Source organism: Erythrolamprus reginae, chromosome 8 (genome assembly GCF_031021105.1).
Source record: "Erythrolamprus reginae isolate rEryReg1 chromosome 8, rEryReg1.hap1, whole genome shotgun sequence".
NCBI lineage: Eukaryota > Metazoa > Chordata > Lepidosauria > Squamata > Dipsadidae > Erythrolamprus > Erythrolamprus reginae.
Genome location: NC_091957.1, coordinates 20,243,475 through 20,268,801, shown reverse-complemented (window position 1 = coordinate 20,268,801; position 25,327 = coordinate 20,243,475). Strand labels below are relative to the sequence as shown.

Genomic DNA, 25,327 nt, shown 5'->3' with positions numbered 1-25,327 from the left:
ATTGGCAAACCCCAAGCATTCAACTTCCAACTGCTGAATTTGAAGCTTTATAAAAAAAAACCTCATTAGAATCAGAGGGATTCACCTCCCAGACGAAAAATAAATACAGGTTTTGTGTGTGTGTGTGTGTGTGTGTGTGTGAGAGAGAGAGAGAGAGAGAGATGCAAGTTCCCAGCAGAACAGACTTGAGATTTATATCAATCTCTCTCTATCTCTATCTACTGTATCTCTCTATCTATCTCTCTTTCTCTCTCTCTCTCTCTGTCTATCTATCTTTCTATCTATCTATCTATCTATCTATCTATCTATCTATCTATTTATCTACCTACCTACCTACCTACCTACCTATCTATCTATATCTATCTATCCATCTATCCATCTATCTATCTATCTATCTATATCTACTTACCTACCTACCTACCTATCTACCTCTATATCTATCTATCTATCTATCTATCTATATCTATCTATCTATCTATCTATCTATCTATATCTACTTACCTACCTACCTACCTACCTATCTATCTCTATATCTATCTATCTATCTATCTATCTTTATCTATCTATCTATCTATCTATCTATATCTACTTACCTACCTACCTATCTATCTATCTCTATATCTATCTATCTATCTATCTACCTACCTATCTTTCTATCTCTCTCTCTGTCTCTCTGTCTCTCTACCTACCTACCTACCTACCTATCTATCTATATCTATCTATCCATCTATTTTTCTATATATCTATCTATCTCTATCTATCTACTTACCTACCTACCTAAAATGAGTACCCAGATTTTTTTTGGGGGGGGCAAGAGGCTGACTCTGTAAACCGCTTAGAGAGGGCTGTAAAAGCACTGTGAAGCAGTATATAAGTCTAAATTCTATTGGTATTTAATTCCAACGAAAAACGACACTGTCCCTGCATAATTTAACAAACCGAGTAACCTAAACCAATCTCCCTCTTAAAAGTATATCCAAACTTTTGCGGCTGCCAATTTCAATCCAGCAGACAGATCTCTCTCTCTCTCACACACACACAGAAGGTTTCCCCCTTCTGCTCAATTTTGCCCACCGGACTGACCCCAGAGCCAGCCAGCTGCCAACTTCTTCAGAGGACAGACAGGGAGGTTGAAGAAGGGGGGGGGAAGCTGGCCAAACACCCTTTGTGCAGCCCGCCACTGGATTCCGCCCTCTTCACGGAAAGTCATCGGAGAGCGTGGCAGTTTAAGGGGAGGGGAAAGGGCTGTTTGCTGCAGCCACTCCTGGCAGGAAGGATTCATGACTTGGGAAAGAGAGAGAGGGAGAGAGAGAGAGGGAGAGAGGGAGAGAGAGGGAGTGTTAAAAAAAGAGAAAAAGGAAAGGAGAGGGACAGAAAGTAACTTGCAGAGATTTCGCAACCCTGCAGGGAGGGGAAAATATATGTATATGTCTCAAAGCTGGGGAGGGTAGCTGTCCCAGTCAAGACCAGGCGTGGGATAAAAGCACCAGCTAGACTCCCCAGCTGCAAGACAATCAGAACATGCCAAACTCTGGATGCAGCAGGCTTGGCCTCCTCACCCGTGTCAAGGCGTTGGGTTTAAGGTAGCTGCTGTCCGTCAGGATCCGGTGGGAAACTTGCGATGAGTTCCACGGTTGTGTTGCTTCTGGTTCTCCGCCTGCTGGGTGGCATCCTGGCCCAGAATCCTCCGAGAGGTGAGCGGATTTTGAAGGGAGGTCGGGATTTGGATTTGTGGAGTTCGAAATATATGGATTTTTTTTGGGGGGGGGGGGAGATTGGGTTTATTTGGATTTTTGGAGTTTGAAATTTTGGACTTTGGGGGGAGAGATTGGGATTGGGATTTTTGGATTTTGAAATTTTGGATTTTTGGGGAGAAAATTGGGATTCAGATTTTTGGATTTCAAAATTTCGATTTTTGGGGGAGAGATCGGGATTTGGATTTTTGGGTTTTAAAATTTTGAATTTTTGTGGGGAGATCGGGATTTGGATTTGGGGGTTTTAAAATTTTGAATTTTTGTGGGGGGGAGATTGGGATTTGGATTTTTGGATTTAGAAATTTGGATTTTTGGGGTGAGATTGGGATTTGGGATCTTTCCAAGAGGATGTGTGAAGTGGCCTGGTGTAGGGTGCCCAAGCAGGGGGTTGGACTAGAGGACCTCAAAGGTCCCTTCCAACTCTGTTGCTCTAGTCTAGAGTTCTAGCTTTGGTTGGGGTTAGGAAAGAACGCCTCTCTGCTCCCCCCTTCCCAGAATTACGTAGGGGCAGGGAGGTCATGAAGTAACCTTTCCCAAAGGTCGGGTTTTTAATTTGGATTTATAACAGAGAACAGATTAAAAGAGTTGGCAGGGACCTTGCAAGTCATCTAGTCCAACCTCCTGCCCAAACAGAGGTGACCCTAACATCTGCCTCTACCCAGAATTGAACTCATCTTGATTTTGAAGAGGAGGTCTCGTGGGTGCCAGATCTGGGTGTAGATCTGGGTGGGTGCGAAGGCAACGGGATCATGATAGATCGATTGAGGGTTTTTTTAAGGGAGGAAAGTGGAGATAATTGGCCTGTTTGGAAAATTGCTTTGCTGTTTCTTAGCAGTACCCTGCTTTGGAAGACCTTCCATCATTTTTGTAGCCCGTATTTGGACCGGTTCAATTTTATCAATATATTTTTGTAGGCGAGGTCAATACAGTATCTGTTTGTAGGTGAGGTCAGAATTATGCAGGCAAGTCTTGAGGTCCAGTTGCTTGAGGGAAAATGATGGGAGGCCACGTGAGTGACCCAAGGCAGCTAAATAGCATCCAAAGGGGGAAACTGAGGACCACGGAGACTGAATGATGTGTCCGCTTCCATGCAGGCGTGGATCCATTGGTCCGTCCACCCAACCTCGTCTGGGGCTCTTGTCGTTGACGGCGCTTGGAGATTTCGAGGAGAGAGGGGAAACTTGCTGGAGTGACAGGTGCTCCTATTTATTTGGAAGTGGCTGGGAAGAGCTTCTGTGCCCTGTCACCGAGCCACGTTAGGGTTACGGTGAAACCGTGGCATCCCATTGAGCCAGGATTGGCTGCTGTGCCTGAAATCTCCCTCTGAGGTCTTTCAACTTTCTTGATTCTTTGACACGGGAGCTGCTGGTTGTGGAGTTTAGAGATTCTAGATTTCTTGCAGGCAAGGCAGAAGCTGGGCTGGAAAATTGGGCAATATCCTTGTTGACTCCCACAAATCAAAGGTTGAATTAGGTGGTCACTCTGAAGGTGATGTTTTCTGGAGGGTTCTCTGTCCCAAAGCCAAAAGGTGTGGTCCCGATGAAGCAGGGAAAACTTTTTCCAAACCTGCTTCTTAATTTATAGGCCAGCGCTTAATTCCAATTTTCCAAATAACTTTGGTGCAAAATGAACCCTTTCTCTCTCTCTCTCTCTCTCTCTTTTCTTCCTTCCTTCTTTCTTTCTTCCCATTCTTTCCTTCCTCTTTCCCTTTTCCCTCTCTCTTCTTCCTTTCTTTTCCCCCTCTCACCTTCTTTTCCTTCCCTCCCCTTCCCTCCCCTCCATTCCCCTCCCCTCTCCATCATCCACCTTTGCTTCACATGCTGTTCCTCCTACACTCATAGCCCTTGGGGGACTCAAAATACATTTCTTATACCTCACTTCCCATAGACATCAGTGTTGGCTGGGGAAGATGAGAGCTGTTATGGCGGTCAGGAACTGGGTCTCTCTGCAACAAGCTTCCGGGGGAAATTTGAACGCATTTCCCGTGAAGATAAAAGAACCATCCATTCTCCCAACCATCATTTTTCCTTTCAACCACCTTCTTGTCTCTTGGGCTTTGCAAGCCAACTTCAGCTCTGTGTGAAGAACTATTTATTTTTATTGTATTTATTTGTTTTGTCAATTTCGTATTGTAGGTATATAAAGATATAACAGTGTTTATATACATGATAATAGTTAGAGAGAAACATTAGGACAGGGAATGGAAGGCACGCTGGTGCATGTGCACACCCCTTACTGACCTCTTAGGAATTGTGAGAGGTCAACAGTGGATAATCTAAGGGTGAAATTTTGGGGGTTTAATGATGATACTACAGAGTCTGGCAGTGAGTTCCATGCATCGACTACTCAGTTCCTAAAGTTGTATTTTCTACAGGAGTTTGGAGCGGTTTACTTTAACTTTGTATCTGTTGTGTGCTCGTGTGTTGTTGTGGTTGAAGCTGAAGTAGTCGTTGACAGGAAGGAGTTTAGAGCAGTTTAACAACAACAACAACAACAAGAGTTGGAAGGGATCTTGGAGGTCTTCTAGTCTGACCCCCTGCTTAGGCAGTAAACCCTACAGACAGATGGTTATCTAACATCTTCTTTAAAACTTCCAGTGTTGGAGCATTCACAACTTCTGGAGGCAAGCTGTTCCACTGGGTAATTGTTCTAACTGTCAGAAAATTTCTCCTTAGTCCTAAGTTGACTTCGTTCCTTGTTTAGTTTCCACCCATTGCTTCTCCTGCCTTAAAGGTGTTTTGGAGAATAGCTTGACTCCCTCTTCTTTGTGGCAACCCCTGAGATATTGGAACACTGCTATCATGTCTCCACGGGTTTACTTTAAGTTTGAATCTGTTGTGAGCTCGTGTGTTGCTGCAGTTGAAGATGAAGTAGTCATTGACCGGAAGGACATTGTAGCAGATGATTTTATGGGCTATGCTTAGGGTCGTGTTTAAGACAACATAGTTCTAAGCTTTCTGAGCAGAGGATTGTGAGTCTAGTTGTGTAGGGTATTTGGTTGCGAGTGGAGAAGTGGAGGGCTCTTCTAGTAAAGTGTCTCTGGATATTTTCTAGAGTGTTTATGTCCAAACTGAGGTTTCGGACATGAGCTACCCCATGCTTTGTTGGTTGGTGGAGGGTGTCAGTTTCAAAGTGTTCCTTCTGCTGTTTACCCAGACAGGGAAGGTCTTAAGCCAACAAGAGAGGGGATTTTGACTTTAGTCTGAGAAGAACTTTGTGAGATAAAGAGCGATTTCAAAGTAGGTGTGTGTGTTAGGAATGGGGTGGGTTTTCCTTCACTGTACCAGCAAGAGAACTGACTGCAATAAATTTTGCAGTCTCAACCAACTGTAACATCTGGGCAAAGGGGGAAAATGTTGACATTCTTTCCTCTATATTACATTTCCCCCCCTTGAGGATGGAAGAGGGAAAGGGAGAGAGAGAGAGAGAGAATAGGACCTCAGCCAATTGTTTGTTCAGTAGATTGTGACAACAAGGATGCTTAAAATTAACCTGGTTATATGCAGGAAAGCTGATTCCTGGTTTAAGAAACAAGGGTTTTTTTTCTTTTTAATTACCTCCAACTTTTCTCTGCGAGAAACTCGTCCACACCATTTTTCTAGGTATGTTTGGTTGTAATTCAGCCTTCTTTCTGAAGGCATTGTCACCCTGGACATAAATGGACAATAACTGGGACAGGAATAAATCCTTCTTTGGTTTAATCAGATATTTTTTAACTTGGAAAAGCTCCAGAAATGATGTGTGTAACAATCGAAAAAGAAAAAGATGGATGTCCCTACGGGTTTAAGAGCTCAAAAGACATTTGCAAACGATAAAAGAGATAGGAACGGAAGAATAAAACAGCGCAAAACATCAGGTCCAAGTCCATAAACTTGGAACAGATTTCTGATTCTATGTAGCACATACATATCCATGCCTAACTAATCAAGCCCACCAAGCTTCACAACTGCGGCCCTAGCAATCAACAGTTGAAAGAAAAGCTTGGAAAACCACAAACTACATAAATACAACACATTTGCTGTTTGCTGGTTTGTTCAATTTATATGCCGCTCACTCTGAAGTGGATTCGGAGCAATGTCGTTTGGCGGGACCCAGGGGGAGAGCCTTCTCTGTGACGGCCCCAACCCTTTGGAACCAACCCCCCCCCCAGATATCAGAGTTGCCCCCACCCTCCTTGCCTTTCGTAAGCTCCTTAAAACCCACCTCTATCGTCAGGCATGGGGGAATTGAGACTTTCCCTTCCCCCTAGGCTTATAAAATTTATGCATGGTATGTCAGTATGTATGATTGGTTTCTTAAATTGGGGTCTTTTAAATTAACTTAAATATTAGATTTGTTTACATTGTGTTATTATTGTTGTTAGCCGCCCCAAGTCTACGGAAGAGGGGCGGCATACAAATCTGATTAATAAATAAAATAAATAAATAAATACGTACTAACATTCAATCCTAATTCCGGGCTGCCTGAAAAGCCAGGTTTTAATGGCTTTCCGGAAAACCAGTAGCGAGAGGATAATGGGAATCTCTGGGGGCAGTTGATTGAATAGGGTCGGAGCCGCAACAGAGAAGGCTCTTCCCCGAGGCCCCGCCAGCCGACATTGTTTGGCAGACGGGACCTGGAGAAGGCCGACTCTGTGGGCCTTTACTGGCCACAGCGAGGTGTGAGGTAGGAGGCGATTCCATAAACAGTCTGGCCCTGAGCCATTTAGGGATTTAAAGGTAATAACCAACAGCTTGAATTGAGTTCGGAGACCGACTGGCAACCAATACAGCTTGCGTAAAGATGGAGTGATAAGGGTGTACCTTGGTAGACCCATAACTGCATGAGCCGCTGCATTTTGCACCAGCTGAAGTCTCCGACACTCTTCAAAGGTAGACCCATGTAGAGCGCATTGCAATAGAAACATAGAAGATTGACGGCAGAAAAAGATCTCTTGGTCCATCTCGTCTGCCCTTATACTATTTCCTGTATTTTATCTTAGGATGGATCTATGTTTATCCCAGGCCTGTTTAAGTTCCTGTGGATTTACCAACCATGTCTGCTGGAAGTTTATTCCAAGCATCTATTACTCTTTCAATCAAACAATATTTTCTCACATTGCTTCTGATCTTTCTCCCAACTAACCGCCCCGAGTCTGCGGAGAGGGGCGGCATACAAATCTAATAAATAATAATAAAAATAATAAAAATAATAACCTCAGATTGTGCCCCCTTGTTCTTGTGTTCACTTTCCTATTAAAAACACTTCCCTCCTGAACCTTATTTAACCCTTTAGCATGTTTAAAAGTTTTGATCATCTTTCCCCTTATCTTAGGATGGATATATGTTTATCCCAGGCATGTTTCAATTCCGTGATTGTAGATTTCCCAACCACATCTGCTGGAAGTTTGTTCCAAACATCTACTACTCTTTCAGTCAAATAATATTTTCTCACGTTGCTTCTGATCTTTCCGCCAACTCACCCCCTTGTTTTTGTGTTCACTTTCCTATTAAAAACACTTCCCTCCTGAACCTTATTTAACCCTTTAACAGATTTAAATGTTTCGATCATGTCCCCCACATTCCCTTATGTCCCACAGACTATTCTGTCCTCAATAGACCACACATAGTCCATATTTTGTAACTGTGTGTACAAACTGGAGGGGGGTGTCAATCTTCCTCCGGGCTGCATGATACGAATCCCAAATTTATTTCTGGTTCTTTCCTCCATGTGGAATTGGCACTTTTGAGAAACTGCAGCAAACTGATGTATAAATAAGTTGGAGAGGGAAGTGTTGTTGAATTTTTTGGGTTGGATCCCAGCAGATTGGAGTGACATGGCATCCCCATTCTGGCACCGGGAGAGGATTTCTCCCGCTGGGTCTCTAGCGCCCACACGTCCGACTGCGTCACCACCGGCCACCCACTCGCAAAAGGCCTGAAAATGCAAAAGTTTTGCTGACATAGCAGGACATTTCGGTTCTGTTACGCTGGGAGAAAAAAACAACAACCGAGAGAACAGTTCCGAAAGGTCACGTAGTGTGGGGCTGAAGAAGTTGTGATGTTTTGTAACTGAAGTCACACCCACGGGAATCTAAAAAGGGAGGCCACATCAGCCTGAGGCCCACAAATTACCTTTCTATTCCACCGATGAATGATGGATGATACGTCAACAGAGATAGTCCTCAACTTACAACAGTTCATTTCACTCGAGGTTACAACGGCACCAGGCAGGGGTTGCAACTTACCTCTGCTACCGGTGCTGGAATGAGATTTGGCTTCTGCGCATGCGCAGAAAGCAAATTTTATGCGCAGATGCGCAAGGTTTCAGCAAAAAATCACAGAAAACCTCTGAAATCTCGCACACACATGCGTCTTCTCAAGAGATTTTGCTTCCTGTGCATGCGAGGTGCGCAGGCACGTGGGATTTCAGCAGAAAATCACCAAAAATTGCCCAAATCTCGCACGCCCGTGCACCGTCTCACAACACAAGACCCCACATCCAATTTCCCAAAATCCTTTGCCTTTATACTGCTTGGAAGTGACATCACACCCCAAAGAGGGCTAAGGCTGTACACTAATACCTTTGACTATGCAACTCCTCTTGCCTTCTCAGCAATCTCCTATAGCGAGGGTCTATCCACTGACTTTCCACTCTACTGTCTTCCTCATCCTCTGACTGGGACCACTCTCCCCATTGTCACATCAGCCCCCTCTAGTGGTTCCTCGGGTTCATTCAGGTCACTTTCTCCCTCACTCTCGTTTTCTGCTTCAGCTGGTAACCACCTTGGCCCAGGGTATCCAGAGGGGCTTGGCTCATCCTCCTCAGAATCTGACATGACCTCAGGTGGACAAGGAGCAATCACAATACCATGTAGCTAGAAAGCTGCAACATAATCCACATCTGGAAAAGAAAGAAAGAGGAGGATGGGATTTCGGGAAACCTGAGCAGAACTACTAGTGAAGCCAAAGAAGTGGGTTTATATTGTCCTCTGCGCTCCAGAATTAAAAGCCAATTGGCTTCAAATTGGGAAAGGAAAACTCGCTTCCCATCCTTTTTTAGGTTACCAGGAATGTGATTGTTTAATTGCCGGTCCTGCCTTCTGTATAACTCAGAGAGGATGGAAAACCATCAACTCAAAAAAAAAAAGGTTTAACAAATCTGTTTCTCATTCCCATTTTCCCACAAACGTCTCCAGATTTTGGCTAACATTTAACAAACTTCTAGACAGAAGCTGTCTTCCAATTGGGGCAGGGAATTGGTCCAGGTAAGGATTCGAATCCTTGCCTACGCAAGCCACATTTCCACTGCAAATGCTCCAGCTCTGAATGAAAGCACAATTATACTTTGGCCCACACTCCATCATATCTAATTGAGCCCAGTGGGAATGAAACATCCCTCATCTCCTGGACTCAACTTTAATTTTTGAACGAAGGCTGCCTTTCCTTTTTCTGTGTTCCTTGATTTTATACGCACCAGACAGCTGGTCTTTGGGTTTCCGCTGCTCCAGCGCGCACATATGCACACGCCTTCTGGTTTGGGCACTTGGTGCCGAAAAGATTCGCCGTCACTGGTATAGGTTCTGCTGCTTGAAAAGGGGGTTGGACTAGAAGATCTCCAGAGTCCCTTCCAACACTGTTATTCTGTATTTACGGCCCGTTAGCTGTAGTTCTGCAAACCTAAAAATGCCTGTCCTTAATTTCAAATGCATGAAAAAGACCTCCAAAAACCAATGAATTAGGACCCAGCAAAATGCCATGCAAATAAGGTCTTTCGGGTTCTCTTCACCTGGCAATGCAGGACAAAGCAGAGAAGAGGAGGGAGGGAAAGAGGGAGGGAGGGAGGGAGGAAGGAAGGAAGGAAAGAAGGAGGGAAGGAAGGAGGGAAGAAATAGGGAAGAAATAGGGACAGAGAGAGGGAGGTATAGGTAAAAGAAAGTGAGGGAAGGAAGAAAGCAAGGAAACAAGAAAGGAAGGAAGATAGGAAAAAGAAAGAAAGATAGGAAAAAGAAAGGGAGGGAAGGGAAAAAGAAAGAAAGAAAGAAAAGAGAGAGAGAGATAGGGAGGGAGGGAGGGATAGGAAAAAGAAAGAAAAGAAAGAAAGAAAGAAAGAAAGAAAGAAAGAAAGAAAGAAAGCTAGCTAGCTAGCTGGAAATTGCTAAAATGTCCTTAACCAGGTGACATCACCCCATGTAGCATCCTGTTTGAACAACAAGCAGTTGGAAGTCCCCAGGAAATATATAAACAGGATGCAAAGCTCTTCCAATTTGCCTTCCGTGCTAGACTATTTAATGGTATAGTCCCCCTGGACGCAGAGGTTCCACTTTTCTAGCTGAACTTTCAATTAAGCCCTCAGCTCTTCTGTTTTTGCCCAAACCATGCGATCTGCCAAGGGGAAGAGGAGTGAGGGGGTGGGAAGCGTGAGGCCTAGACAAGTCCCAGTTTCTCTTCCTTCACCGTGCTGATCAGCACGCAGAAGTGGCTAGAAAGAGGCCAAGGGCACACGTGTGCAAGCAGAGAAAGACCAGGGGAGAAAGACAAGATAGCAGCCTTCCAGTACCTCAGAGGTTGCCACAAAGAAGAGGGAGTCAACCTATTCTCTAAAGCACCTGAGGGTAGGACAAGAAGCAATGGGTGAAAACTAAACAAGGAGAGAAGCAGCTTAGAACTAAGGAGAAATTTCCTGACAGTTAGAACAAGTAATCCGTGGAACAGCTTGCCTCCAGATGTTTTGAATGCTCCAACAGTGGAAGTTTTTAAGCAGATGTTGGATAACCATCTTTCTGAAGTAGTGTAGGGTTTCCTGCCTCCAAGATCCCTTCCAAATCTGTTGTTATTGTTATTGTTGTTATTATTGTTGTTATTATTGTTATGTTGTTGTTGTTATATCATCATCATCATCATTATTATCATTATTGCATTAACTTTAGCCCAGGGGTCTCCAAACTTGGCAACTTTAAGCCCAGCAGACTTCAACTCCCAGAATTCCCCAGGGGGATTTGAACGCCGCCGGGTTTACATTTGCCAAGGTTGGAGACCCTTGCTTCATGCTGAAGCTCGCTCCAGAAACTCAAGTCAAAACACTGTTGATATTTTAACTGGGGAATCATTGACAGGTGTAATATAACAAGGTTTCTTTGGCACCCGCTCGACTGCTTCCTGTTGTTGGCGGCATTTCTTCCCCCTTCTCGTCATCCATGATCGAGCACATGGCGAAAAGAGCAATTAATTATTAAACAAATATATATAGTTCAGTGCTTTCTTTTGATGCAACCCTCTTGGAGAAAAGTCAATTCTCTTTATTTCTGCAGGCAATCTCCCTCTTCCTGCTTGTTATACCTCTAGCTATGCAGCCAAGCATTCTACTTGCTTTCCCTACCACTTGACCAGTGCACTGTTCACCCATTTTGAAACTGTCAGAAATCAAGACCCCTAAATCCTTCTCTTCTGAGGTTTTTGATTACACAGAACCGCATCAGCATCAGTGCCCCGAGTTTTCGGAGAAGGGTGGCATACAAATCTAAATAATAATAATAATAATAATAATAATAATAATAATAATAATAATAATAATAATAATAATAATCTGAAAAGTAATCAATGTAGCTGGCAGGGTAATTTGGCAAAGCATGGGATGTAACAGGGGCCTTTATCTGCCCTGCTCTTTTCAGAAGTTGTTTGGACTAAAATTTTACATACGTAGAATTTCTAGAAACAATATATACCCTTATTTGCCTACTACCTCTTTAACAAATATTCAAATTATTTAGGCATTCTCTATTTATTTATTGATTAACCATTACTCATTTTCCCCTTAATCTTTTTTTCTAACCAGTCATGAAACTTATCCCAGACTTTGTCATATTCTGCTTCTTCGTGATCTTTTAACCTTCTCGTCATCATATCCATTTTGGCGCATTCAACAATTTTTAAAAAATTCATTCTTCTTCTTGTGGAATTTCTTCCCCTTTCCATTTTGGTGCAAAAACTATTCTTGCCGCCGTTAGGATATGTATTATCAAATATCGAATTTCTTTTGTATAATTTTGGGAAAATATGCCTAGTAAACAGAATTCTGGGGCGATATGAATGTTTGAATATTAAGGGTTTGAGAATTGTTTTTACTTTGTTTTATATTGTTGTTTGTCGTCTAGAGTCCCTAAGGAGGTGGGTGACCTATAAATTTCAATAATAAATAAATAAATAAATAGAAACATAGAAACATAGAACTGACTGATGGCAGAAAAAGACCTCATGGTCCATCTAGTCTGCCCTTATACTATTTCCTGTATTTTATCTTACAATGGATATATGTTTATCCCAGGCATGTTTAAATTCAGTTACTGTGGATTGACCAACCACGTCTGCTGGAAGTTTGTTCCAAGGATCTACTACTCTTTCAGTAAAATAATATTTTCTCATGTTGCCTTTGATCTTTCCCCCAACTAACCTCAGATTGTGTCCCCTTGTTCTTGTGTTCACTTTCCTATTAAAAACACTTCCCTCCTGAACCTTATTTAACCCTTTAACATATTTAAATGTTTCGATCATGTCCCCCCTTTTCCTTCTGTCCTCCAGACTACACAGATTGAGTTCATGAAGTCTTTCCTGATACGTTTTATGCTTAAGACCTTCCACCATTCTTGTAGCCCGTCTTTGGACTCATTCAATTTTGTCAATATCTTTTTGTAGGTGAGGTCTCCAGAATTGAACACAGTTTTCCAAATGTGGTCTCACCAGCACTCTATATACTGTAGCGGGATCACAATCTCCCTCTTCCTGCTTGTTATACCTCTAGCTATATGTAGCCAAGCATCCTACTTGCTTTTCCTACCACCCGACCACATTGCTCACCCATTTTGAGACTGTCAGAAATCATGCTTAAGACCTTCCACCATTCTTGTAGCCCATCTTTGGACCCGTTCAATTTGGTCGATATCTTTTTGTAGGTGAGGTCTCCAGAACTGAACATAGTACTCCAAATGTGGTCTCACCAGCGCTCTATATAAGGGGATCACAATCTCCCAAACAAACAAATAAAGAAGATAAATAAATAAATTCAGCTGGGACCGCTGGAGCAGGGAGCCACGTGCTCCGTTCTCTCTCTCTCTCTCATTCTCATTATCTATTTACCTGCCTTTCCCCCAATTCCAGAAGAGATCCAAAAACCACAATCAGGTTGGCATTTCCTGACTGATGATGTGCCGAGCCCTACCCAGCACATTTCTTGCCTCCGGCGGTGTGCGAAAACAAGGAACAGGGGAAGTGTGTTGGCAAAGATTGAAATTTGGTCATTCCTGCGCTTTCCTTCGTGGTGCAAAGAAGAGAGAGAGGAAAAAAAACAGATTCCAACCTGTCTGCTTCCTGCTGTTGCTTTGCTGTGTCATGGTCCTTTTTTAAAAAAAAACTCTGCTGCAAAGAGGGAAGAGGTTGACGTGTCTGGATTCCATCTCCCATCAGCCCCGGCTAGGAGAGTTGTTGGGGATGAGCACTGCAGCCCAAAGTCCAAAGCTTCTGTGATGCTGCTTTTAAACAACGCCGGAGATACAGATGTGAGCAGCCATTCGGTCCCAAATAGAGACAAGAGGATAAATGCCCCCATTCAAATTCAAATTTGATAGCTATTAGCTATCAAAATTTCCATGGGCTATTTTTTATTTTATTTTTTTTATTTTATTCATTTGTCCAACACACAAATACATAGGAAGAAAGATAGACATGTGATAATATAAAAGAGGGTGAAAGTGAACTTAGAGGAGAGGATATATGAAAGGAAGATAATATATAGGACAGTTGAAAGAAAGGAAAGACAATTGGACAGGGGACGAAAGGCACACCAGTGCACCTATGTACTTTGAAAGCAGAATTTAAAAGAGTTTTGAGTTTTGTTTCTGTAAGCTAAACTGTTTGGTATCTGTATGTTAAATTGGAAGGGAATTTAAGTCGATAAGGATATAATGAGATTTGAAAATACGTTGCAGCTGTGTTATGACCTTGAAGAAGAAACAAATCATGAGTACCGGCTGACAACGTTGAACTGCTGTCTCCTTTTGAAGATAACTTTTGTTTCATTAAACTCGATAAAATTTATAGCGCAGATAAAAAGAATGTATCACGATAGAAAGGAACGCTGTTGTAGTTTGTCACCCACCTCATCAGAAAAGCTAATGGGGAATGGGAGGGGGTTCTTTGTATTTAGGGTATAATATCGCATCTCGCTTCTGTATGGTGTCATTCTCCCGTGAGCGGGTTTCACCCACTTTTGGCCAAAAGTGTTTTAAAGAGAATAAAACTTTTCTGTTCTCTTTGTCCGAACGTCTCTCTGGAATTTATTTTCATAAAAATTCAGCAATCAGTTTTTATCTAATAGAAACATAGAAGACTGACGGCAGAAAAAGACCTCATGGTCCCATCTAGTCTGCCCTTATACTATTTCCTGTATTTTATTTTAGGATGGATCTATGTTTATCCCAGGCATGTTTCAATTCAGTTCCTGTGGATTGACCAACCACGTCTGCTGGAAGTTTGTTCCAAGGATCTACTACTCTTTCAGTCAAATAATATTTTCTCATGATGCTTTTGATTTTCCCCCCAACTAACTTCAGATTGTGTCCCTTGTCCTTGTGTTCACTTTCCTATTAAAAACACTTCCCTCCTGAAACTTATTTAACCCTTTAACATATTTAAATGTTTTGATCATGTCCCCCTTTTCCTTCTGTCCTCCAGACTATACAGATTGAGTTCGTTAAGTCTTTCCTGATACGTTTTATGCTTAAGACCTTCCACCATTCTTGTAGCCCATCTTTGGACTCATTCAATTTTGTCAATATCTTTTTGTAGGTGAGGTCTCCAGAATTGAACACAGTATTCCAAATGTGGTCTCACCAGCATTCTATATAGCGGGATCACAATCTCCCTCTTCCTGCTTGTTATACCTCTAGCTATGTAGCCAAGCATCCTACTTGCTTTTCCTACCGCTCCGACCACACTGCTCACCCATTTTGAGACTGTCAGAAATCACTACCCCTAAATCCTTCTCTTCTGAAGTTTTTGCTAATACAGAACTGCCAATACAATAATAAATCTATGCCATAATGCTTCAATCCATTTCTCATATTCCTATCTCATACGTATCTTGAAAGAGAACAGAAAACAATCTTTGTATTGTATTGAAGATACAGTAGAAGATATGTGATTTTGTATGTTTGTAAGGGTAGAGAAGAAATTTAAAAAAAATTACCCCAAGAGGAGAAATGTCCTTGCCTCTGTTTTGACTAGCAAAGGATACACTGATTTGAGCGCTCAACAAGAATTGAGAGGAGCTAGTCCTCAGGAAATGAGGCTGGCTCTGATTCGCTCATCGCAAGTACTGTACATCATTTATTTCCTTGTCTCTGCCTCCTCCCGCCAATCAATCCCTTTCCATGGTCCATAAAGGTGACATCACAGCCGACTCTCAGAAGCCAAACTGCTGGTGATCTTTTATCATTGCACCCTAGAGAGTGTATTATTGATTTGATTTGATTTGATTTGATTTGATTTGATTTCTACCCTACCCTTCTCCTGGGACTCAGGGTGGCTCACAACATGTAGAAATCTAAATAACATTACAGATTAAAATCCCCATGATTAAAAAATTAAGAACACATTCGTACATCATCCATCACATATTCATTCAATGGGTGGGGCAAGGTGTTAAAATTTCAATGGCCCCAGGCCTTCCGGCAGAGATGGGTCTTTAAACGTTTATGGAAGGCAGGGAGAGTGGGGGCAGTACTAATCTCTGGGGGGAGCTGGTTCCATAGGGCCGAGGCCACCACACAGAAGGCTCTTCCCCTAGGCCCTGGCAGACGACATTGTCTGGCTGACGGGATCTGGGGAAGGCCGACTCTGTGGGACTTGACTGGTTTGCCAGTTGCACAGTGGCAGATAGGACAATGCTCCAGGTGGTTAATGTCATTGCCCAGACAATCATTGGTTTCCCCCTCCCTTCTTTGGAAGAGCTTTATAGCTGCCTTAAGAAAGTCCAAAACATCCTTAAAGATCCATCTCATCCCGGGCACCTTTTTTAAAAAAAAAAAAAACTACAGTATTACCATCTGGCAGCTGGTACAGAACAATAAAAACAAGGACAAATAGGCTGAAAAACAGCTTCTCTCCCAGGGCAGTGGCTATATTAAATGTGACTGTATAGAGTAATATTAACGCAGTATCAGGGTTTTTTAAGTCAATTGTATAGAATACGAAGGATGCAGGTGTTTGTTTTATTTTTATAGTTTTCTTATGTATGATGTACAATGAGGACGGCATTTAATTTCATTATGTTTAATTTTGTTGTGAAATTAATTTCGTTTAATTTCGAGGTGCAGTGACAATGAAGTAAACTAACTACCGTAATCAAGGAAGTGGAAATTGGGAGGGGCGGGGGATATATGGCTAATATTTCTTCCGTTCAAAATCTGCGAACATTGAGGGCTCTAGTAGAGAGAGAGAGCACTTCAATTGATAATTGCAGGACTCCGGATATATAAACTTCCCACAATGCTCTTAGTATTTATTTTTATTTTACTTATTTATTTATTTTGTGCAATACACAATGAGGGTTTTAGTGGGTATATATCTATATACACATTGTAAAATATATGATGAAGGTTATAGAGGAGATACTCATAGTAAAATATATCTAAGAAATAATAGAAAAGAAGATATAGTAATAGAACATATCAATGAAAGAATAGAAGAAGAGATATGGGAATAGAAGAAAGGTATATAGGCGATATAGGAGAGCAATAGGACAGGGGACGGAAGGCACTCTAGTGCACTTATATTCGCCCCTTACTGACCTCTTTAGGAATCTGGATAGGTCAACCGTAAATAATCTAAGGGTAAAGTGTTGGGGGTTTGGGGATGACACTATGGAGTCCGGTAATGAGTTCCACGCTTCGACAACTCGGTTACTGAAGTCATATTTTTTACAGTCAAGTTTGGAGCGGTTAATATTAAGTTTAAATCTGTTGTGTGCTCTTGTGTTGTTGTGGCTGAAGCTGAAGTAGTCGCCGACAGGCAGGACGTTGCAGTATATGATCTTGTGGGCAATACTTAGATCTTGTTTAAGGGGTCTTAATTCTAAACTTTCTAAATATCCCAGGGTATTATGGGCACTTGAAGATAGCACTGAGTTCCAAAAAAATCCCCCAAAGGCTCAGATACATAGAGAGGAGGAGGGTGTTTCCCCAAGCAGGGAACTGGCAGCTCTAACAGGGGAACATCTGATTTCTATCATGTGCTACTGGGAAGGTTTCCATTTTCCTGGTGGCGGCAATTTGTAAACTCCGCGTGGATCTAAGCATCGGTGCCTGCCCCACATTCAAAGTCCAAACCAAGAGGCGGAGTTCTCTGTACGCTAAAAACCCAGACTACCATTTGGGGAGCCCAGTGAGCCAATTCTCAGCAGGCCAAACGGGAGATCCCGTCCCCATCTGGGATGCATTTGGCCCTTTTTTCCGCTGCCAGAGATCCTGTGCCTGCATTTGCAGAAGCGAACCGATGAGTTGGCATCCGGAGTGGCTCCCGAAGTAGCTACGCCGTAATTGGAACCAGAAGAACGGGGCCGTTGGCGAGTTTAGAGCCGAAAAAAGACGTGGCAGGGAAAGGAAAAAGGGGACCGAGGAGGGGAACAGAAAACAAAAAAACCCCACAGTAGGTAGGTGGGAAGTCTCCAAAGAAACCCCAAGGGGCTTTTTTCAAGAGGCAACTGGACTTTCTGGTTTTTCTTGAAGATGTTTCGCTTCTCATCCAAGAAGCTTCTTCAGGTCTCATCTCTCATCTCTGGAGGTTTCTTGGATGAGAAGTGAAACATCTTCAAAGAAAAAAACTAGAAAGCCCAGTTGCCTCTTGAAAAAAAGCACCATTTAGAAACAGAGAAGCCTAGAAGATTGACGGCAGAAAAAGACCCCATGGCCCATCTCGTCTGCCCTTATACTATTTCCTGTATTTTATCTTAGGATGGATATAGGTTTATCCCAGGCATGTTTCAATTCAGTGACTGTGAATTTATCAACCACGTCTGCTGGAAGTTTGTTCCAAGCATCTACTACCCTTTCAGTCAAATAATATTTTCTCATGTTGCTTCTGATCTTTCCCCCAACTAACCTCAGATTGTGTCCCCTTGTTCTCGTGCTCACTTTCCTATTAAAAACACTTCCCTCCTGAACCTTATTTAACCCTTTAACATATTTAAATGCTATTGCCCAGATAGGGGGGGGGATGCAGTGGGGTAGCGAAAATGGAGCTCCACCCTTGAGCACTCAATTTGCACTGAAAGATGTTGAAAGAAAATGCAGTGTCCTGCATAAGCCATGCCTACAGTGTGTTAGTAAAAATTTTGGTAGCCCTTCACTGCCCTTTCCCTTCCGTCCTCCAGACTATACAAATTGAGTTCATTCATTCATTCGTAGCATTTATATGCTGCCCAATTCCAAATGGACTCTGGGTGGCTAACAATAATAGAACAATATAAAGCATAGCTACAATATAAACAAGAGTAAAAACACTATTAAAAATACATTAATATCCCTACAAACCATACATACCCTCAATCATTCATGGGCGTGTCAGGGTGACAACTTAATGGCCCCAGGCGAGGTGGAAGAGCTAGGTTTCAACGGCTTTCTGGAGTGCTGGCAGGGTGAGGATAGTTGGTTCCAAAGCATCGGAGCTACCACTGAGAAGGCCCTTCTCTACGGCCCCATCAACTGACATTATTTGGCTGAGGGGACCTGGAGAAGGCCAACTCTGTGGGTCCTTATAAGTCACAGGGAAGTATGTGGTAGCAGGCGGTCCCGTAAATTGTCTGTAGGGCTATTAAAGGTAATAACCAGCACCTTGAATTGGGAGAACCTTTGGGACAATCATGACTTGGATGATTTGAGAATCTCCATAGAGCTCTTCAAAGAAACATCTCAAGTTGTAACCTAGTTAAAACAAAGGGGGGGGGGAGATGAAATAAAATCTCTTGAGCATGGCAAAAATAGCCATGAAGACACCAGAAAGTAAGCTCAGTTTATTGAGTGACTTTCACCTGGTGATAAAATCACAGGTGAAATCCAGCAGGTTCTGACAGATTCTGGTGAATTTTGAGTAGTTAGGAGAACCGGTAGTGGAAATTTTGAGTAGTTAGGAGAACCGGTAGTGGAAATTTTGAGTAGTTAGGAGAACCAGTAGTGGAAATTTTAAGTAGCTTGGAGAACTAGTAGTGGGAAATTTAAGCAGTCCGAAGAACCGGTAGTGGAATTTTCAGTAGTTCGGAGAACTGGCAAATACCACTTCTGGCTGGCTCCAGAATGGGGTGAGAATGGGGATTTTAGAGTATCTTTCTCCTGCCATGCCCACCAAGCCACACCTACAGAACCAGTAATTTAAAAAAATCGATTTCACCACTGGATAAAATGTTGAGTTTTGGTTTATCTCAGTGGGGTTTACCCTTTAGAAGCGAGTGAGTTTAGGGGTTCCACCTGATTTTGATGTAGGTCTCCAACCCCCTGAAGGGAAGAGAAGGAATCCTGATGATTATGTGACACTTCCGGTTCTTTTCCACCTGTTTTCCAGGTCTCCCACCACCGACCCTTCCTGATTTAGAGGGGGACCTCCTCTTCCTGTTAGACAGCTCTGGCAGCATCTCCTACTACGAATTCTCCAGGGTCAAAGCATTCATCGCTGAGCTGCTTCTCCCGTTTACCTTCGGACCTCGCGATGTCCAGACGGGCATCGTGCACATCAGTACCACGCCCATCCTGGAGTTCCCCTTCGACCGGCATTTCTCCACCGGGGCCATCCAGCACGCCATCCGCAACATCCAGCAGGTGATGGGCGACACCAATACGGGCCAAACCATTTCCTTTGCCAAGGAGAAGCTCTTCACGGCGGAAGCAGGAGCCCGCCCTGACGTCCCCAAAGTGCTGGTGTGGGTGACTGACGGCTTCTCCAAGGATGACGTCGCCAAGCCCATGCAGCTCCTGAAAGACATGGGGGTCACCGTCTTCATCGTCAGCACAGGGAGGGGCAACTACTTGGAGCTCTCGGCGGCCGCCAGTCAACCGCCGGAGAAGCACCTCCACTTTGTCGACGTGGATGACCTGGGTCTCATCACCAAGGAGCTGCAGGATTCCATTGCAGGTATTGGGGCGGAATAGCCATGTCCCTTAAGCCAGGGGGTCGGCAACTTAAATAGCAATAGCATTTAGACTTATACAGTGGTACCTCTACCTATGAATGCCTCTACTTATGAACTTTTCTAGATAAGAACCGGGTGTTGAATATTTTTTTTGCCTCTTCTCAAGAACCATTTTCCACTTACAAACCTGAGCCTCCGAAACTGTAACCAGGAAGAAGCCTCCATGGGGCCTCTCTAGGAATCTCCTGGGAAGAAACAGGGCCAGAAAAGGCGGGGAGAAGCCTCGGTGGGGCTTCTCTAGGAATCTCCTGGGAGGAAACAGGGCTGGAAAAGTGGGGAGAAGACTCTGTGGGGCCTCTCTAGGAATCTCCTGGAGGAAACAGGGCCTCCACCCTCCCTATGGTTTCCCCAATCACACACATTATTTCCTTTTACATTGATTCCTATGGGAAAAATTGCTTCTTCTTACAAACCTTTCTACTTAAGAACCTGGTCATGGAACGAATTAAGTTTGTAAGTAGAGGTACCACTGTATACTGCTTCACAGTGCTTTACAGCCTCTCTCAGCGGTTTACAAACAGTAAGCATATCACCCCCAAGAATCTATGTGGTCATTTACCTTATGGCATGGTTGCCACAGGTGGTATGCGGAGCCATATCTGCTGGCACTCGAGCTGTTGCCCTAGCTCAGCTCCAGTGTGCATGTGTGCAATGGCCAGATGATCTTTAGCTCACACAGAGGCTCCAGGAGGGCGTTTTTGGCTTCCAGAGAGCCTATGGGGGGATGGGGAGGGCATTTTTATTCTCCCCCAGCTCCAGGGAAGCCTTTGGAGCTTGGGTTGGGCGAAACACCAGCCTACTGGGCCCACCAGAAGTTGGGAAACAGGCCATTTCCAGCCTCCAGAAGGCCTTTGCGGGGGATAGGGAAGCTCTTTTCACCCTTCTCAGGTATTGAATTATAGGTTTGGGCACTCATGCATCAGGGGTGGAACGCAGTTCCACCAGTGGAAATTTATTTATTTATTTATTTATTTATTTATTTATTTATTTATTTATTTATTTATTTATTTATTTATTTATTGATTGATTGATTGATTGATTGATTGATTGATTGATTGATTGATTGGATTTGTATGCCGCCCCTCTCCAAGGATTCGGGGCAGCTCACAATGTAAATGAAGCTGTGTGCCCACCTCCAGCTGACCCTCCCACCCTCCTCGGAAAGCGGCAGGGAGACCAGCACCGGCAGGAGTTGCAGGGGGCCCATTTCCTCCCCCCTCTTTTCTCAACAGCTGATTGGCACCCGTTCACCTAGCTGCCCAGCCTGAGGCAGGGGGCGACCCAGGAAGGAGAGCTCGGGAAACGCAAAGCAAATTGTTACGCCAGAGAGCGACACTGGTGAGGTTGTAAGTCAAGGACTTAACAATTCACTTGGACGATGATGATCGTTCAAGACACTCCCACCTGGTCACATGGCCGGCAAGCCACTCCTACCCAGTCATGTGACCAACAAGCCACACCCATAAAATAAGCCATACCCACAATGTGGCAGTAAAAATTTAGTCTGCCTATTACTGTTGTGCATGTGTGATCGTGTGTGCACACGCTCTTTCGGCACCAGAGGAAAAAAAGGTTCACCCTCACTGCCTTAGCAGGATGGAAGGCTCAGCCAACCTGGAGCTTAGTCAGATGTGATCTGCCAAACTGCTGGCAGCCGGTGATCAGCAGAAGTAGGCTGCAGTTCTGCACTCTAACCATTGACAAAGCCGAGCGGTCTCCTTTTCTGTCCCAAGGCTGTGGTTTTTCCCCAACTCCAGCCTGTAGATTTGGAAGGGTACAAAGTAAAAAGACTGGAATCTGGGCTCCGGGGCTGGAAGGCTTGGCAGCTCGGGGAGAGGCCCAGAAATGGCACTGCAATATCACATCATATGAGATCTCGTCAAAGGCGCCCTTTGTGGTGGCACAGAAGGGCATTGTTTCCCAAACGGGCCTGTCTTCCTTTGGAATGCCTCACATCTGCCAATGGGAGTGCTGGCAGCCTTTGGGGGAGCTGAAGAGACACAACTGACTGCCCATCCCTTCTGGAACACAGCATCCGGTTGGGTAGGCTAGCAACACTATTGTTTAGGGATGATAATAATACCTAATAATAATAACAACACCACCACCAACAACAACAGCAGAGTTGGAAAGGACCTTGGAGGTCTTCTAGTCCAACCCCCTGCTTAGGCAGGAAACCCTACACTACTTCAGACAGATAGTTATCCAACATCTGCTTTAAAACTTCCAGTGTTGGGGGCATTCACAACTTCTGGAGGCAAACTGTTCCACTGGTCAACCGTTCTGACTGAAAGGAAATTTCTCCTTAGTTCTAAGATGCTTCTCTCCTTGTTTAGTTTCCACCCGTTGCTTCTTGTGCTATCCTCAGGTGCTTTGGAGAATAGCTTGACTCCTTCTTCTTGTGGCAAGCCCTGAGAGATTGAAAGGCTGCTATCCTGTCTCCCCTGGTCCTTCTTTGCATTAAACTAGCCGTGGCCAGTTCCTGCAACCGTTCTTCATATGTTTTAGCCTCCAGTCCCCTAATCATCTCTGTCGCACTTCGCTGGACCTTTTTTAGAGTCTCAACATCCTTTTCACATCGTGGGGCCCAAAACTGAATGCAGTATTCCACGGGTGGCCTTACCAAATGGTATTAACACTTTGCGTGATCTTGATTCTCTCCCTCTGTTGATGCAACCTAGAACTGTGTTGGCTTTTTTGGCAGCTGCTGCACACAGCTGGTTCATATTTAAATGGTTGTCCACTAGGACTCCAAGATCCCTCTCACAGTTACTACTGTTGAGCAACAAGCCTAACCAGCATTAGTTGCGAAGTCGTTCCCGAGCTATCACAGCACCAATGGACAATGTTCCTCCAGGACTTCCTGCCCTCTATCATCCTCTGGAATCCATTTAATCCTACTCTGGCTGCTTCAGTGACTCCATCCAGCCAACTTGTTCTCTGTCGTCTCTTCTTTTGCCCTCAATCGTTCCCAGCATTGGGCTCTTCTCCAGTGAGTCCTTCCATCTCCTTAGATGGCCAAAGTCTTTGAGTTTCGTCTTCAGGGTCAGGTCTTTTAAAGAGCAGCCGGGGTTGATCTGAAGTTAAAAAATTGGATGGATTGATGGATGGATGAAGAGAGAGAGACAGAGGGAGAGAGACAGAGACACAGAGACAGAATAACAGAGAGACACAGAGAGAGAGAGAGACAGAGAGAGAGAGAGAGAGAGAGACAGAGAGAGACAGAGACAGAGAGACGGAGAGAGAAACAGAGACATAGAGAGAGACACAGAGAGAGTGAGACACAGAGAGAGAGAGAGAGAGATGGAGAGACAGAGACAGAGACAGAGACAGAGGAACTGAGAGAGACACACACAGAGATAGACAGATACTGAGAGATAAAGAGACAGAGAGAAAGATGGAGAGAGATATAGAGACAGAGAAACAGAGAGACAGAAAGAGACACACACAGAGCGATAGACAGAGAAAGAGAGAGAGGCACAGAGACAGAGATGGAAAGGTCCCTTCCGACTTGGTTATTTTGTATTCTGTTTAAAATCCCCCAATATAACGGGAGCGCTTTATATTCCTGGGGCCACACAGCTTCTCCATCTTCGAATCACTGCTTAGATTTTCTGGCATGCCTTCAAGCAGGATGAAAAAGCTAGGCAAGGGGAATGAATCGAAGGAGAAAGCTGGCCTCGTCTCCCAGCACTTCGTATTGTGTTCTCTCCTTTTTAATCGAGTCCATCCCAGATCAAGAGACTTGTCTTAAGCATTCAGGAGAGGACCCCTGAAAGTCCTCTGAAGCTTCGGAAGGGGTCCCGAAACCGCTCCAAGCGTTGGCACGGCCACCCCCACCTTTCTTTTTGTTCCCTTTTCTACGCCAGGGTGACTCCCTTCACGCCTGGGTGATCTCACCTTTCTGGCCTGCAGTTGAACACGTTCGCAGCCATTCGTTTTCCAGAATCGGCCTGACAACGCACGCTTGCAAAGAGAAAAGCTGAGCGTTCCCAAGGAATTTTTGCAGCCTCTTTTCTGCTCCAACTTCTTCAAACATCGCTCCCTTTCTATTCTTTTTCCTCTCCTTTTACTTTTTCCTTTCCTCTCCGTACACTGCTCAAAAAAAAAATAAAGGGAACACTTAAACAACACAATATAACTCCAAGTAAATCAAATTTCTGTGAAATCAAACTGTCCACTTAGGAAGCAACACTGATTGACAATCCATTTCATTCCTCGATCCACAGCTCACATTAGAGAACCATCTTTCAGCTGTGGCGAGGGGGGCGTTTGCCCAGGTTTGCCTGGTGCACCAGTTGCGGCCCTATCTGGACCAGGAGTCACTGCTCACAGTCACTCATGCCCTCATCACCTCGAGGTTCGACTACTGTAACGCTCTCTACATGGGGCTACCTTTGAAAAGTGTTCGGAAACTTCAGATCGTGCAGAATGCAGCTGCGAGAGCAGTCATGGGCTTCCCTAGATATGCCCATGTTACACCAACACTCCGCAGTCTGCATTGGTTGCCAATCAGTTTCCGGTCACAATTCAAAGTGTTGGTTATGACCTATAAAGCCCTTCATGGCATCGGGCCAGAATATCTCCGGGACCGCCTTCTGCCGCACAAATCCCAGCAACCGATTAGGTCCCACAGAGTTGGCCTTCTCCAGGTCCCGTCGACTAAACAATGCCGTTTGGCGGGACCCAGGGGAAGAGCCTTCTCTGTGGCGGCCCCAACCCTCTGGAACCAGCTCCCCCCAGAGATTAGAACTGCCCCCACCCTCCGCGCCTTTCGTAAACTCCTTAAAACCCACCTTTGCCGTCAGGCATGGGGGAATTGAGACATCTCCCCCGGGCCTATACAGTTATGTATGGTATGCTTGTGTGTATGTTTGCTTTTAATAATGGGGCTTTTAGTGTTTCTTTTAAATTATTAGATTTGTTATATATTGTTTATTATTGCTGTGAGCCGCCCCGAGTCTACGGAGAGGGGCGGCATACAAATCTAATAAATAAATAAATAAATTTTGTTGTCAGCACATTTTAAAAGATTCAGCCTTCCTCTTTTGCAATTGCTTCTGGATTGCCTTTAAAAAAAAACAAAAAACATTCCTCCATTCCTCTTTTGAGCCACGTGCAGTTTGTCTCCAAGCAGATGTTTTGCACATTTAGGCTATAGTTTAATGGTTTAATGTTGTTGATATCTTTGGCATCTCCCAAAAGGCATATTTTGTGATTCTTTCTCAAGGACCACATTGAAAAAAAATGAATCTATTTCTCTCCCTTTATTAAGAGTGTAGAAACATTAAGCTCTTCCAGATGTTGTTGGGTTCAGGAAGTCCTCGACTTACGGTGGCAATCAAGCCCAAAATTTCTGTTGC

The 25,327-nt window shown here is 44.0% G+C and overlaps 1 protein-coding gene across 1 annotated transcript in view; it reads left to right on the top strand.

The window, feature by feature from the left end:
• Positions 1-1,287: 1,287 nt before the first annotated feature.
• VWA1 (von Willebrand factor A domain containing 1) overlaps positions 1,288-25,327 on the top strand; it is a 36,665-nt gene continuing 12,625 nt past the window's right edge. The window contains exons 1-2 of the mRNA XM_070759183.1: positions 1,288-1,694; positions 19,340-19,906. Of these exons, the coding sequence (XP_070615284.1) occupies positions 1,622-1,694; positions 19,340-19,906 (640 nt within the window). The 5' untranslated portion in view covers positions 1,288-1,621. The remainder of the gene's footprint in view (positions 1,695-19,339; positions 19,907-25,327) is intronic.